This window comes from Xiphophorus couchianus, chromosome 7 (assembly GCF_001444195.1).
Source record: "Xiphophorus couchianus chromosome 7, X_couchianus-1.0, whole genome shotgun sequence".
Lineage (NCBI taxonomy): Eukaryota > Metazoa > Chordata > Actinopteri > Cyprinodontiformes > Poeciliidae > Xiphophorus > Xiphophorus couchianus.
In genome coordinates, this window is record NC_040234.1 from 12,221,507 (window position 1) to 12,235,961 (window position 14,455).

General features: G+C 39.6%; 1 protein-coding gene across 2 annotated transcripts; it reads right to left on the reverse strand.

Annotated features, from left to right (window-relative positions):
• Nucleotides 1-883: 883 nt before the first annotated feature.
• Nucleotides 884-12,272, reverse strand: jam2b (junctional adhesion molecule 2b). Of its 2 annotated transcripts, none has more exons than XM_028023905.1 (10): nt 12,087-12,272; nt 8,801-8,866; nt 7,591-7,701; nt 7,323-7,472; nt 4,128-4,309; nt 3,907-4,015; nt 3,793-3,822; nt 1,764-1,782; nt 1,635-1,677; nt 884-1,480 (listed from the first exon to the last, which is right to left on the reverse strand). In XM_028023905.1, the coding sequence occupies exons 1-10, from the start codon at nt 12,121-12,123 to the stop codon at nt 1,442-1,444; spliced, it is 786 nt and encodes a 261-aa protein (XP_027879706.1). In that variant the 5' UTR covers nt 12,124-12,272; the 3' UTR covers nt 884-1,441. The 2 variants fall into 2 exon arrangements, with proteins under 2 accessions (XP_027879706.1, XP_027879705.1); XM_028023904.1 differs by having other exon boundaries at nt 3,715-3,822.
• Between the last annotated feature and the right edge of the window lie 2,183 nt (nt 12,273-14,455).

The window sequence follows — 14,455 nt, forward strand, 5'->3', positions numbered from 1 at the left end:
GCCTTTTTTTGGCATCTGGGAGTATGTGGACATTGGCTGTGGCTTTGCTGCACTCTAGTGGCAAAAAGAAAACATGGACTATGAGAACAGTTCAAATCTGCATGGCTTATTTTAGCCAGGTTTAGATAAACCAAATGTATTTCACCTTTAGGTCGTACTGTTTAGAAAATGGGATGCATATGTTTCACTTATCAGTGTCCTCAACTGTGGAACCAGCCCACGTGTCCTTGTCTGTGTGGCAGACACTCTGTCTACTTTTCAGAGTTTTCAGTCTTTATTAACCACAGAAATAGATGCAGCGGACTGAAATGAGTAGGTGTTTGATCATTAGCACTTCTAAACCAAAAGCATGATCTGATTGGCCCAGTTTATCACATAATAAAGAGAATAACTACGGCGTGATCAGGACTTAAAATGCTGCTGAATATAGGGAACGCCGTTGCACACAAGCAGAGTTTATCTCACATTTATTCATATAAAATGGAGAAGAGGCACAATATGGCAAAAATGTGTGTGAGTTAGGCTGAGGTTTCACACAGCCCTGCATTATTCAGGCTTTCCAAGATTATTTGAGCGTCACCAGATCACAGCATATTTGAAAAAAAAACTAGTGTAAAGGAAAGCATGATTGTAATGTGTTATTAGTACTCAGTGCTTTTAGTATAACATCTAGAATGTTCCTCTGACTTTCTCACATCTGTTTAGCTTCCCTACATATGTGAGCGATTTCTGCACCTCCACCAACCAAGTGAGTTTCATCTTTGGTTTAAATGGGGAAAAAACATCAGTATTTGTACAGTAAATTAAAGGTCAGACAGTGGAAACAGTAGAGAACTACAAATATCTTGGGTCTATTTTGGTTAATAAGTTAAAATGTGCAATATGCATATTTACCCAGCAGTCTTTATTGAGTATAAGCTAAGATTTCTCAAAAATATAAGTAAGAAAGATTTTTAAACTTCTAAAACACTGTTCAGTGTGTGCAGACACCTGTTCAATTATTTTAAAAAATGCTTACAAGGAAAACAGCATCAGCTCATCAAACAGCTCAATTAAATGCTAGAAAAAAAAGACTAGAAACATTAAATATTCCATAGCTAAGTCAACCAAAACCAACATGAAGCATTTATAACCAAATATATATATAAAGTTTTACCAAAAATAAGATATACACTGGCTTATGAGTGGCTTAAAGAGCTTAACATCTGCTCTCAAAACAAGAAGTGGAAAACATTACATGACAAATATCATACAGGATATGAAAAAGTAATGAAGCTGTACACTTGGCTTTGTATCATCAGGACTTCCACTGGATAGAATCCACAACGCAGGAAGGAAACATCTGCTTCGCCTGAAAGCTGAAGATTTCTCCGCCTGCAGCAGAGCCTCCGAGTGTTCCTGCTGTTCACTTTGGTTATTTGACAAAATCGTTGTCGTCCCCTCAGATCATGAAGGACTGAGTTTGTTTGTAGTGCTTGAGCTGTAGGGAGTGGAGAGAAAATATAATGAGTCATTTCCTTTAATTACCCCGACACTGCTGCTGTCAGCAACATATCGACTGCATTTAGTGGAAAACCTGAAGCAATGCGAGCAAAACAAGCCCTGGCATGATTACAGCTGTTTTGATCACTTACGTTGCGGGTGGGAGGAGGCGGTGGAGGGTTGTAGGACTTAGAGCTGAAGGACAAAGGGGGACATTTCAGAACGAGCTCAGAAGAAGGTAATATAGCTTAAAGTGAGTTAGACCAAACAGAGACACTCACCTTTTTGTCTTCCTGCTTTCTGTGTGAAAAAAGAAAAAATGACCAGGAAATTAATACATGTAGTTTTGATCAGCACCTTAAATATTCTTTATTTATTTACTGTGGAGTCTAAAGGTTTGTTCCAATCTGATTTCTTGAGAAAAGTATCTCACTAAAATGATGAATATTTAACATTATGTCACAAAATTTAATATTCAATAAATACTAAATCCGCCCTTCTGTGTTTAAATGTGGATTACATCCAGAGAATTACAACTGACAATAACTGCACACTGAAAATAATAAGAAAAGCAAAGGTGAGACTCATAAAACTCAATAAACAATTAATTAATCAAATATTTAGAAGATGATTAGGTGATCCAAGAATCTAAAGCTGAAACCTTTACTTCATCCTTTCTATTGGCAAACAAGAACTGCTTATTTTTCCTTTCTGTTTTAGATTGTAAACATTTCCCTAGTTTCTGTCAAGTCAAAGGAATTAACTAATGCTTTCTGGGTTGGGGGGAAAAAAAGACAAGAAATCTGTTGCGTTAATATAATGACCGGCACATTACACAAGTGTGTAATGCTCAGCACTAATCGTGTCCCGGAGGTGTAATTAAACATCATTTTTAATCTCAGTAGCGTTGTAAGCTTGTGTTGCTCCAAGAAGATGTTGAGAAATTAAGAAGTGTCAATCAGAAAACATGAAAATGGTTTTAAAACCTCACTGATTGATTGGAAAAACTGTCAGATTTTATGTTTCGGTTGTATAGTGCATCCAGAAGGTATTCACAGCACTTCACTTTTTTCTTACTTATTTTTCAGCCTTATTCTAAATTGTATTAATTTAGTCTCTTTCCTCAAAAGTCTATACACAAATACACCTTCACGACATTAAAAACAGAAATCACATTTGCATAAATATTCAGTCTTTTTGCTCAATATTTTGCTTTAGCAGATCTTTTACAGCCTCTAGTACTTTTGCGAAGGATGTCATGAGCAATAGATTGGCCCATTTTTTGCAGTCCTTCTCAAGCTTCATCAGGTAGGAAAGGAGACGTTTTTCAGCCATTTCTACCAGATTCAAATCTGGACTCTGGCTTGGACATTCACAGAGTGGTTCTGATTGGTCTGGTGATGAGTCATATCTGGTTTCTTCCAAACATGACGCCTGATATTTACAGCAAAGAGTTTATTCTTTGTCTCATCAGACCAGAGAGTTTTGTTTCTCAGAGTCCTCCAGGTGCTTTTTGTTAAACTCCAAACTTGCTGCTATGCACCTTTGACTAAGGACTGGCGTTTGTCTGGCTGTTCTACCATACAGGCCTGAATGGTGGGTTGTTGCAGAGATGGTTGTCCTTCTGGAAGGTTCTCCTCTCTCCACAGAACGCTGGAGCTTTGACAAAGTCGCCATTGGGCTCCCTGACTAAAGCTCTTCTCCCCACATTGTTCAGTTTCCAGTGTTTCCCAACCCTGGTCCTCAAGGCCCACTATCCTACATGTTTTAGAGGTTTCCCTGCTTTAATGTGCCTGATTCAACTGATTGCAGTTCAACAAACGCCTGTTAATCAGTCATCAATTGAAATCAGCTGGACTGAAGCAAGGAAATACCTAAAACAGGCAGGGCAGTGTGCCTTGAGGACCAGGGTTGGGAAACACTAGACGGCCGGCCGGCTCTAGGATGGAGGTCACTCGGCTCAATGGAAGCTTCAAAGCTCCAGAAATGTTTCTGGATCATTTCCCAGATTTGTTACTCAGGACAATCTTGTCTCAGAGGTCTATAGGCAATTCCTTTGAGTTCATGGTTGGTATTTGATCTCTCTGACCTGCAATGTCCACTATGAGCACACATATCTAGATGTGTGCCTAGTCATCTGCATGTTCTCATGTCTGTAGAGCTTAGTATGTAAACTCTGTTTAATCTGAACTGCCCTCCCTCACAGGCTTGCAGTAACATGTCAGCACTCACTCTTGCAGCAGCCTCTACGGTGGCAGATACAGATGCAGATACAGCAGAAAAGGATCAGCGTCACAAATCCTGACGCACCTGCTATCAACATTGTCATATTCCACGGATCTGCAGGGGCAATGATACATGGTTAGTCGTTTATTATTAACATATGCCAGATGATTAGTTTTTGTTTTCTACAAAGACACTTACATTCAACAACTGTGAGCTGCTTGGCTACACAACTCTTTGGTGCCCCCACACTGTTGGAGGACTCACAGCGATACATCCCTGTGTCTTCTTTGGACACGCTCTTGAACTTCTGCTCCAAGCCGTCAGAGATAAAGTCAGAAGACAAAAGGAAAGATCAGCAAAGATCAGCAACTGTGACTCTGTACACTGCACAAGGGGACACTATGTTTGGATGCGCTCACCAATGTTCCCTTGTTTGTGTCGATGCTGTACGGAGCGTCTCCTGTGGCGGTCAGAGCTTTGTTGTCTTTGTACCAGCGGTAGGTGGCCGGAGGCACGCTGAGCTTGTCCTTACAGAACAGATCAAGGCCGGTGCCGACAAACACCGAGCTCGGCACCTCGCATGATGGGACGTGAGGAGGCACTGAGGAAGAAAAGGAAACAGTCCACACCACTTGGAAACATGCTTGATCAGTTTTTGCACTTTTTGAGCAACGAAAATGTTTTTAAAACAGAAAATGAATAAGGCCGTACACTGTGCATGGCCCTTTAGGTATTAGTGTTTAATCCCAATGCTAAGTATATGAGTCAGCAGGAAAACCTTCACAATGCAGGATGTTTTTGTTGTTGGTTGAATGTACAAACTACCTCTGATTTATACAGCATATAGTTTTTTATGGCAAAGAATGAGTCACAAGGACAGTGTGTATCCTGATAAAAGAGGAACTAAATCAATCATTTTCCTGGTCTTCTTTTCTCCAGGTATCCATGTGTCAAGATATCCATGTGACTAGATCACAGTATCGCTCTTTTTTATATTGGCAAAATGCCCAGATGCTTTTAATTATTTACACAGATCCAGAAGGAAAGAATTAAACAACATGTTCGTTTGGCAGAAAACTTAAATCTAATGTCAAAGGAAAATACATGCTTCATAATAATCTACTTTTGGAAGTTTCAGCTCTTTTCACAAGTAGGAATGATGGTAGGTAAAGCATAGTGTGGTATTTTTAATTGTTTTTCATTTTAAAATGTTGAGATGTTTAATTCTTCCAAAGATATACTTCTGTACATCAGGGGATTGTTTTTAAAATATTTTAGTAAGTTACTCAAATCTGTGCACAATTTTAGAATACAGCTAAAATATTTATAAAATTTCATTCTTAATTTGTGATTCCTAAATATGTGCATAGTGCTTTACTATTTATCGGTCAGGAAAGTTTTACAACCTTTATTTTATAAAAAAAAAATTGGAATGACACATTTTGATGAACAGTGGACAACTGGGCACTTAGTTTATGAATTTAATGGAAAATACTTTACCACATTATCAAAAAGCAGCAAAAAATAGTCTAATATTGTAATACTTTTATGTTATAAAAGTATTACAATATAATGTAATATAATGAGAGTGCCCCCGAGTGCTTCGGGGGCACTCTCCACATGCCCCCGAAGCATGTGGAGAGGCATTAGAACCATGACGGACTACAAACACAGCACTCAGCTGACCAGCCGCGACCCCACCCTGCTTGACACCTTAAACAGTTTCTTTGCCCGCTTTGACACGGCGGGCAGCAGAGAAGCCGTGCATCTACCCCAACTGGAAGAGCAGCACCAGCCCCTCGTCTTACAGAAGCATCAGGTGACGTCCACCATGAGGAGGATCAACACCCACAAAGCTCCAGGACCGGACAAGGTGTCAGGCCAGACGCTGAAAACCTGCGCCAACCAGCTGGCAGGAGTGTTTCTGGACATTTTCAATCTGTCCCTGCAGCTCGCCACGGTTCCTGAGTGTCTCAAGTCTTCCACCATCATCCCTGTACCGAAGAAGAGGTCCATCACCAGCCTGAACGATTACCGGCCCGTCACTCTGACCCCGGTGATCATGAAGTGCTTTGAGAGGATTCTTCTGAGGTACATCAGAGACTTCATCCCCGCAAACCTGGACAGCCTTCAGTTCGCCTACAGAGCGAACCGGTCAACAGAGGATGCTGTCTCCATCACTCTGCACACAGCCCTGACCCATCTGCAGCATCCCAACACCTACGTCAGGATGCTAGTTGTAGACTTCAGCTCAGCATTTAATACCGTCATCCCAGACAAGCTGGTGCTGAAGCTACTCGAGGTGGGGCTGCCCGCTTCACTGTGCCACTGGATCAGAGACTTCCTCACCAACAGGCCTCAGGTGGTGAGAATAAGTGGCTCAACATCGTCCCCACTGGTCCTCAACACAGGCACGCCGCAGGGCTGTGTGCTCAGCCCAGCTCTCTTCACCCTGTTTACACACGACTGCGTGGCCATCCACCCTACCAACACAGTCGTGAAGTACGCGGACGACACAACAGTAGTGGGTCTCATTTCAGACAACAATGAGTCCCACTACAGAGAGGAGATTCTGCAGCTCACTCAGTGGTGTTCAGCCAACAACTTGGTGCTGAACACAGGGAAGACCAAGGAGGTCATTGTGGATTACAGAAGGTCCAGGAGGTCGGCTCACACTCCCCTTCTCATAGATGGAGAAGTGGTGGAACGTGTGGACAACATCAAGTTCCTGGGCCTCCACATCACTTCTGACCTCTCCTGGAACACAAACACCTCCCACCTGGTGAAGAAAGCACAACAAAGGCTCTTCTTCCTCAGGAAACAGAGACGGGCTGGACTTTCCTCACGGCTGCTCGTGAACTTTTACAGGGCGATGATCGAGAGCATCCTCTGCCTCAACATGACTGTGTGGTATGGTAGCTGCACAGCACTGGAGAGGAAACAACTGACACGGGTGGTGAGAACAGCACAAGGCATTGTGGGATGCCCCCTCCCAGATCTGGACTCCATTTACACAGACCGGGTCAAGAAGAGAGCTGGATCCATAGCGATGGATTCCAGCCACCCGGGCCACAGACTGTTTGTGCCGCTGCCATCAGGCAAGCGGTACAGGAATATACGGACTACAACAAATAGACTGAGAAACAGTTTCTTCCCCACAGCCGTCAGAGCCATTACTCCCTGCCGCCCCCCCCCTCCCACACATATCATAACCTCGCAGTCACACATACATATCCCCCACCCCCACACAGCCATATTGTTCTGCACTTTGCACTGTCACATCATCTGTACTTTGCCATAATTGGACCTGCTGCTACTTCTTTGGTGTGGTTGAGTGCCTTTAGTTAATTTAGTTGTATATATTGTTATTATTATTATTGTGTGTTTGCTTATTTATACTGTATATATTTGACCTTTTGCACGGGAGCTGCAATGGAAATTTCGTTGAATTCTGTTCAATGACAATAAATGCTATCTATCTATCTATCTATCTATCTTATAAACCTATGAAGGCTCTCATTTCATTAGGTTTTAATAAACAAGCTGCAGCGTTACGGTGGCAAACAGCAAGTTATAACTAAGAACGTGTTTGTCAGTGTTCAGTTTGAACATACCGAGCACATTGAGGGTCACAGTGGCCTCTCCGAGGTTAACGTGGTCTTCACTGGCGGTTACCTCACAGCGATATTCCCCCGAGTCTTTCTGGGTGACTGAGTGTATCGTCAGCGTCGCTCCCTCAATCTTAGCCCGTCCTGCGTAGGACTCTGAGATGGAAAGTAGAGAAATTTAGTCTTGGGGTGGAAAACAGGAGGCAAATCTGTGACAACATGCATAAAAGTTGGCTGGATAAATAAATATGAGCTTTTAAGGTGTGTGTCTCACTTGCAAATTTCTTGTCAAAATAAACAAAAGTCACTCCTTTTCCTTTCTTTTTCCACTCAACTCGAGGGTTCTGATCTTTTTCTGTCTTGAACTCACAGGACAACACGGCGTCTTAGAGGGCAGAAAGAGAAATAAGTGAAGAATTTACTTTGCACCAAATGAATGACAGATCTGTTGTGTTTTTAGCAAAAATATTCACATTGGTCAGTTTTTGAGGTTTGAGCCCGATGTAAGGTTATGCCACACTAATTCAGTTGGATCATTTTTGTTGAGTCGTTCAGAGGTGGACATGTTGATGTGCTTTGGCTCATTCTCTCTCCTTCAGGATTTTTCAGTCAGAAAACAAAATTTATGGTTGCATTATTTATGGGACGCTGTCCAGGTCAAAGCAGAACAGGCCTACCTACTACCACCATCGTGGTTAACTGTGGTTTATTGGGTTTTTTTCTCTGAAATGTTCTGATTATTACATCCTCAGTGTGATTTTGAAATACAGATGAGTGCTGGGAATTAAATATCAGATTAGGAAAAAATGACCAGCTGGAGCAAAGATCATGTACGTTCATTTTAAATGATGTGAAAACTTGTTTGAGAAAATGGAAAATGAGATACTAATACACCGCCATTTTCAATACATTAGAGTATTACTGAAAAATGAATGTATTAAAGTAACTTAATTAACCAAGTGATACAGATCACATACTGTACGTTGTCACACAGAGACTGATGTTTACAAGTCTTTATTTTAAACAATTATAATGACTTCCAACTTACAGCTCATGAAAACATGACATTTCCAGTTAGAACATATTACATCAGACCAATGAAAAATAATCTTAACTCAGAAATTTAGACTTATTGAAAAGCATGTTTCATACCTGCATAAAAGGTTTTATTTTCAAAAGATGCACTTAATATGCAGTGGTCATTCTTTATGTAAACTTTAGTCTCTTTATGTCTTTTTATTTGATATATATAAATGTAAATGTCTATTTTCTGGTATCTGTTATTTCCCAGAATTTTATTTTGTTTGAAATATATTTGGATGCATAAATTTAATACCTCGGAAACAATTTCTATTCATACCTAATAACTTTAAGGAGAGACTATGTGGCAATTAAAATGTAGTTTTCTAGCTGTATGGTTGTTAAGCATCTTAAAAACAACAATATACATAAACAACATGAACAGAGGTTGTGTAATGTCCTACCTGTGTGCTCATGGATCTCCACTTTGGGCTTACTGGTGCTTACTGTCACTGACAGACACATGTGACCTAGAACAGAAGAATAACATGCTTATTCATTTAACACTGATTTTTAGATGTTTTTAAAAAAATACCACCTTCACAAGTAAAAATGGACATTTATCAATTTTTCAGTGAATCTATATTCTTTAAGTTTTCATTCAAAGAGAAATAAGAGACGAATCTTAGCAACTTGTGCAACTGCTGGGGATATTTGTTGATTAATCTTGTGATAAAGTGAAGAATCCACATGGTTGTTAACATCAAAGCCTAGTGTCACTGTATTATATTACATGCACAAATTACTGTTTTGTACACACACAAAAAAAACAGCAAGATAAGAAAAAGAAAGAAAATCAAAACCCATCCAACATATTTTACTTGACCAAATTGACCTTTTCTACAAAGTTTTGTAATTCTTTCAGGAGGACTACTTTCAAGACTTCACTCCTCCTTAAATAATCCATGGCTAAGACTAAAGTATACTTGCAATGCTATATTTGCTACATATAGACTTGAATATGTATATATTATTTCCGGTTTTGTAAAGAAAACGTTCCCTTGATAGAAATGTCCAGATCTCCAAAAACAGTCTAGAAATAAACAAACAAAATAGAAAATTCCAAGACATGAACAAAACACTTTAAAGTGCAAAAACATATTAAGGCATGTATAGAGTTTTGATTAATTCAAAGCAAAAACTTTGTGCCAAAGACATGAAAGCACATTTAAAGTGACGCCTTCTCTGTTTCCAAACGTTCTAAACATAAACTGAGCTGAATTGTAACCAGAAACTTAAAATTTAAGCCAAATGTTATTTCTAAGTTGTAGGAATCAGACTATAGGACGATTGTGAACAGATGAACAGACAAAAACAGAAACATACAGAGTATGTGGTTAGGTTCTGGTGGTGCCAGGAGCGGTGCTGTTCAGGAATGTTGCTGATGAATCATCTCCTGACAAACTCCTGATAACCTTCTCCACTGATCTGTCTCTTCAACCAGCGCTCAAACCCAAACACACACTCCCACTGCCGCCAAACACGCTTAATAAATGTGCAATATTGAAAACATGGCTGTGACCCAACAATCAGTGTGAAATACATGCAGTGTTAAAATAGCCATGTGTCCAGTTTCTATCTAAAATAATACAGCTTCAGTCAGACTGGATATGAACTAAAGTCTTTTTAATTTGGTTTTGGTCTGGACACCAATCTGAAACCTGAATATTCTTTGAGCTTAAATATTTAATTTTAGCCCAGGTTGAATGTTTAGGGTCATTTTTCTGCTGGAAGGTGAACTTTAACCCCAGTTTTAAGACATTTGGAGCCTCTAAAATATTTTCTTCCTGTATTTACCTCCATCCACCATCCTATTAAGTCTGTCCAGCTTCCTTGCCGCTGGGAAACAAAAGCATCCCCACATCATAATTCCTCCACCACCATCGTTCCCCAAGGGGATGATGTGTTCTGGGTAATCAAACAGACTCGTTTGCATCCAGGCCTTAAAGTTCATTTCTTTACCCATTTACCTTCTTCCACTACTACATGGCTCGTAGTAAACAGAAATTATGAGTTGCTATGATTTTCTTTCAACAACAGATTTCTTCTCAACACTCTTCAGTTTCTGAAGTGCATTGCTAATAGTCTGTTAGCTGTCAAAAGATTATCCCACCTGAGCTGTGGATCTCTGCATCTCCACCAGAGTCACCAAGAGTTGCCACTGGATTGTTTTAGGTGTGTCCGATTAAAGGAGGTAAAAATTAAGGCATGCCACACTTTTCAGGGTTTTTTTGTTTTTTTATTCCCTCTTCCTTCAGCTTCACGATTATGTACTACTTTGAGCTGGTCTATTCTATAAAATCCCAATAAAATACACCAGTTTGCGGTTTCAATATAAAAACATGAAAAAGATTCGATATGACACAAAACCAGACAGACAGTTTTTCAAAGAATTGCATGTAGTTTAGATTTCTGCTACAGATGCATGTGTCATCAAATGTTCGAAGATGGCATTTAGTCAGTGTGTTGGCGTGTGTGTGTGGGTGTGTGCGTGTGTGTGTGTGAGTGTGTGTGCGTGTGTGTGTGAGTGTTGGCACCACATGCATGTGCTCTTCTTGCACACAAAGACAGCCTGTAAAACTGTAACCTTACCCACCTCAGCTGACACACCACACACAGAGGCATGTACATTTGTAAGTATCTGATTGAAGCCTGACCTCCGTTGCTGTAAGTTTTACCTTCACCCTTAACTTCTGGGGGGTTTTTTACTAGATGTTTGCCAACCATGCTAGCCAACAAATTAATTTTTAAATGTTGTGCTCTCAGGAAAAGGAAACCAAACTTGGAACATTTTCGATTGGGTATTTGTTTTTTTTTTTGTTGTTGTTTTGCTCTGTTTTTAAAAATGTGAAAATAGCCAAAGCAAATGTGTTATAACTCAGACTGAGAGAAAAATGCATCAATCTTCTAATCTTTGTAAAAACATCAGCTCCGCACAAGTAAATATGAGGAAGATGAAAACACCAAAGCTTCAATTACTGGCATAAGGCTTGTTTAAAATTCCTACAGCAACATCAAATGCATGTTTTTAACAGATAGCAAGCAGTTATTCTCATCCCAGACCAATTAGCTAGAGGGTCACACGAAGGCCATCTTTTACAACTGAAGCGACAGGACCTGAAACTCCTCTGCAGCTCTGTGTGATCCGTTTCATCAGCCTGTGGATCTCGGGTTCAAACAGCCATCAGAGCCCGCTCAGTGTAAACATGAAGCTCAGCCACTCTCTTCACAATCTCGGCCCCTGAACACGAAACGCCCTCCTCCCTCTGCATGACGGGTCTGCAAAAGCTCAATCACATGCACTGTAAATCGGTGGAAAGAAGCCCAGGAACAAATGGAATGCAGTGTTTATCAGCTTAAATTCTTTGTCTGGGCATAGTTTAATTAAAATATTTATTTTATCAGGTCGTGGTCAAGAAAGTGAGAATAAACATAGAAATGTAGGAAGTGTTTGCACAGTTGAAATTGCTGCAATAGCTTCATTTTATAAAATTTATCGTTCGTCTGTTTTACTTGATTAAATTACATTTACCCCAAAATCTCAAAACAATAAATATAAAACAACAACAATATATGAATATCCAATATTAAACTTTTCAAATCCTGTGCAGACAGGATAACCTTAAACTACTCTCATTAGTTACAAAATGTGAGAACTGTCCGCCAGTTTTTCTAACCAGAGTCACTTACTGTGTAAAGCGATGATGAGCAGCAGCAGCGGCAGCATCTTTGTGGTGTTTTATGGTCCGTCCTGGTTCTGGAGTTTAGCTCGGAGGGGATTTGCTGAGTCTGGATGAGATAAAGTTTAACTGCTAACCCTCTGCAGCCTCTTCTTCAAGTTTCATCTGCAGCAGGGGCTGTGGGCGTTCATGTGTGCTGGACAACTGACAGGGTGCGAGGGAGGGAGACAGGGGTTTACGCTGTACACACACACACACACCCCACGCCCGCACACCCCCGCCTACACATGCATACACACACACATAGGAAATATGAGCAGGACAAGAGTTTGTGTTTTGATCTGTGCCAACCATTAGGCCACTGAATACAATGACGTATCAGATCTTTGTTCAAGAGTTTTCTGTTATTAAAAATTCTGTGTTAGCCTTTACAAAAATATGAGAAAAACTAAATTTATATTGAAGAAATCTATAATATATTTAATATAACCATACAGTGTAAATTTGAAGGCCATTTATCTAATGATGAACAATGCAAAGGACGGGGGCGGCTTTTAACCTGCAGACATAACCATATAGAATACTGCCAAAGTCGAACATGTATAATATTAAAAATATTTAATATAGTCAAAAAATAAGGATGTCCTTTGTTGGCCAATGTGTTTTTCAAACATGTTTGGATAAATGGATATTTTATATCCAGTGATGCATTAGTTTAAGCATCACTCCACATAATGTAATGCAATAAAAAAAAGAAGAGAAAAAAAATTCTGCAAAATTTCATTTTTATAAATTCAGTTTCTGACAAAGGACTTGACAGAAACACCTTTATTCCCCTTTTAAATGCTAAAATCAAACACCTGATCAATGTGAACGCACATGACTGGAACATCAACGCTCAGCATTTTTGAAATATTTGTTTAAAGCTGAAACATTTAGCTTGGTTTGTTCCTGGCTGCAAATGAGTGTCTAAAAAAATTTAGTTTTTTTTATTATTATTATTTTGCAAATTGCTTTTGAAAACTGGCCTTGGTTTTTCATAACACTTCACAAAATATCACAGCACCTACGAAAAATATTCATTTTTATCAGATATCTTTACTAATGAGTTTTAAACATCAAAAATATAAGAGAACAACAACAAAAACAAATGTGAACATATACAATCCCGTTATTACCAACCTTCCTCCCGCTGCCATGGCTCAACCCTACACAAAAGGCAATCACTCCGGTAGCATTCCAAATCTGGAAAGATATATAAAAAAATAACAATTACTTTTCTTACAAAAGCACAAATTTTGTGTCAAAACATCCAACACATCCATCATATGGTGTGATTCTGTTTGATCCAGTTGAACACTTCTGTCGCATTCACACAATGCTACAGAAGCATTGTGTAAGGAAAAAAATGATCAACATTACATGACTCTGACTGCTCAGACCAGTGGATTTATTTATTTCTCTTCATGTCACAGTTTTTTGTAATTGCATGATCTGTATCTTTGCAGCTGGACCCGACTGACTAAGCAAGTTCCCTCTGACAGCAGAAAACCGGTCAGCATGTTGGTACGTTGTTATGGTATATAATCTTAGCTTGGTGAGGGTGTTTGTAGAAAGTTTTAGAAAAATGGCAAATGAAGTCTTGAGGAATTTTGTCTTTCTTCAGATTTGTGAGTTTAGTATCTAGCTATTAAACATAAACAAAACGTGGTGAAAATGTTTTGTGTTTTTTGTCTGTTTGTTTTTTATATTGACAATATTAAGCTAACAGTTCATCTAAGTCTATATAGGTATGTGGGGTTTTCTGTCTAATAACATGGATCTACTGTAATATATTGAGAATAGCCTGAAAAAAAATCACAATGCAGGTCACTATAAGTATGAGCCAAAGTGACTCTTTGAGGTTGATTAGGTTTCTGTTACTTTTAAAGTTAGTCTTATTAACTTTGACAACATGTACCGCCTCAAGACAACAACTTTAGCTGAAACCATCTCCAATCCTTACTCTGAAATCCACATTACTCCACTCTCCATGTTCCAGCAGCAGGACATGCTCTGGCAGTTTACTTTCACTTGCATCTTTATTGTCCAACTTGTTAACCAGGCCCTGCACTTGATACCGACACGCTCCTGTGGACATGTTGCTGGGGAGTTTGTGCGACAAATTCTGCCCCGTTTTGAGAAATAACAAACGTTATCAGATTTTATTTTGATTATCCTAAAGCATACAGAAAGCAGCCCTCCAACTAAGCGAGTAGGATGTCACAGAAGGTCTCCATGTGTCGAGTGTCGGATGAGGTGCGGAGATGAGACAGCTGCCGTTGAGCTTCTGCGTCCTTGGCTATAAGGTTTCTGACCAGCAGCAGTCACACAACAGCA

What these genes read in the sequence shown, in the direction of transcription:
- jam2b (XM_028023904.1), bottom strand. Translation starts at nt 12,123, where the DNA reads ATGCTGCCGCTGCTGCTGCTCATCATCGCTTTACACA. An exon ending in TGTGACCCTCAATGTGCTCG is followed by an intron (nt 4,310 to 7,322) that starts GTATGTTCAAAC and finishes TTTCTTCCTCAG; the next exon opens with TGCCTCCTCACGTCCCATCA. An exon ending in ACACAAACAAGGGAACATTG is followed by an intron (nt 4,016 to 4,127) that starts GTGAGCGCATCC and finishes GGCTTGGAGCAG; the next exon opens with AAGTTCAAGAGCGTGTCCAA.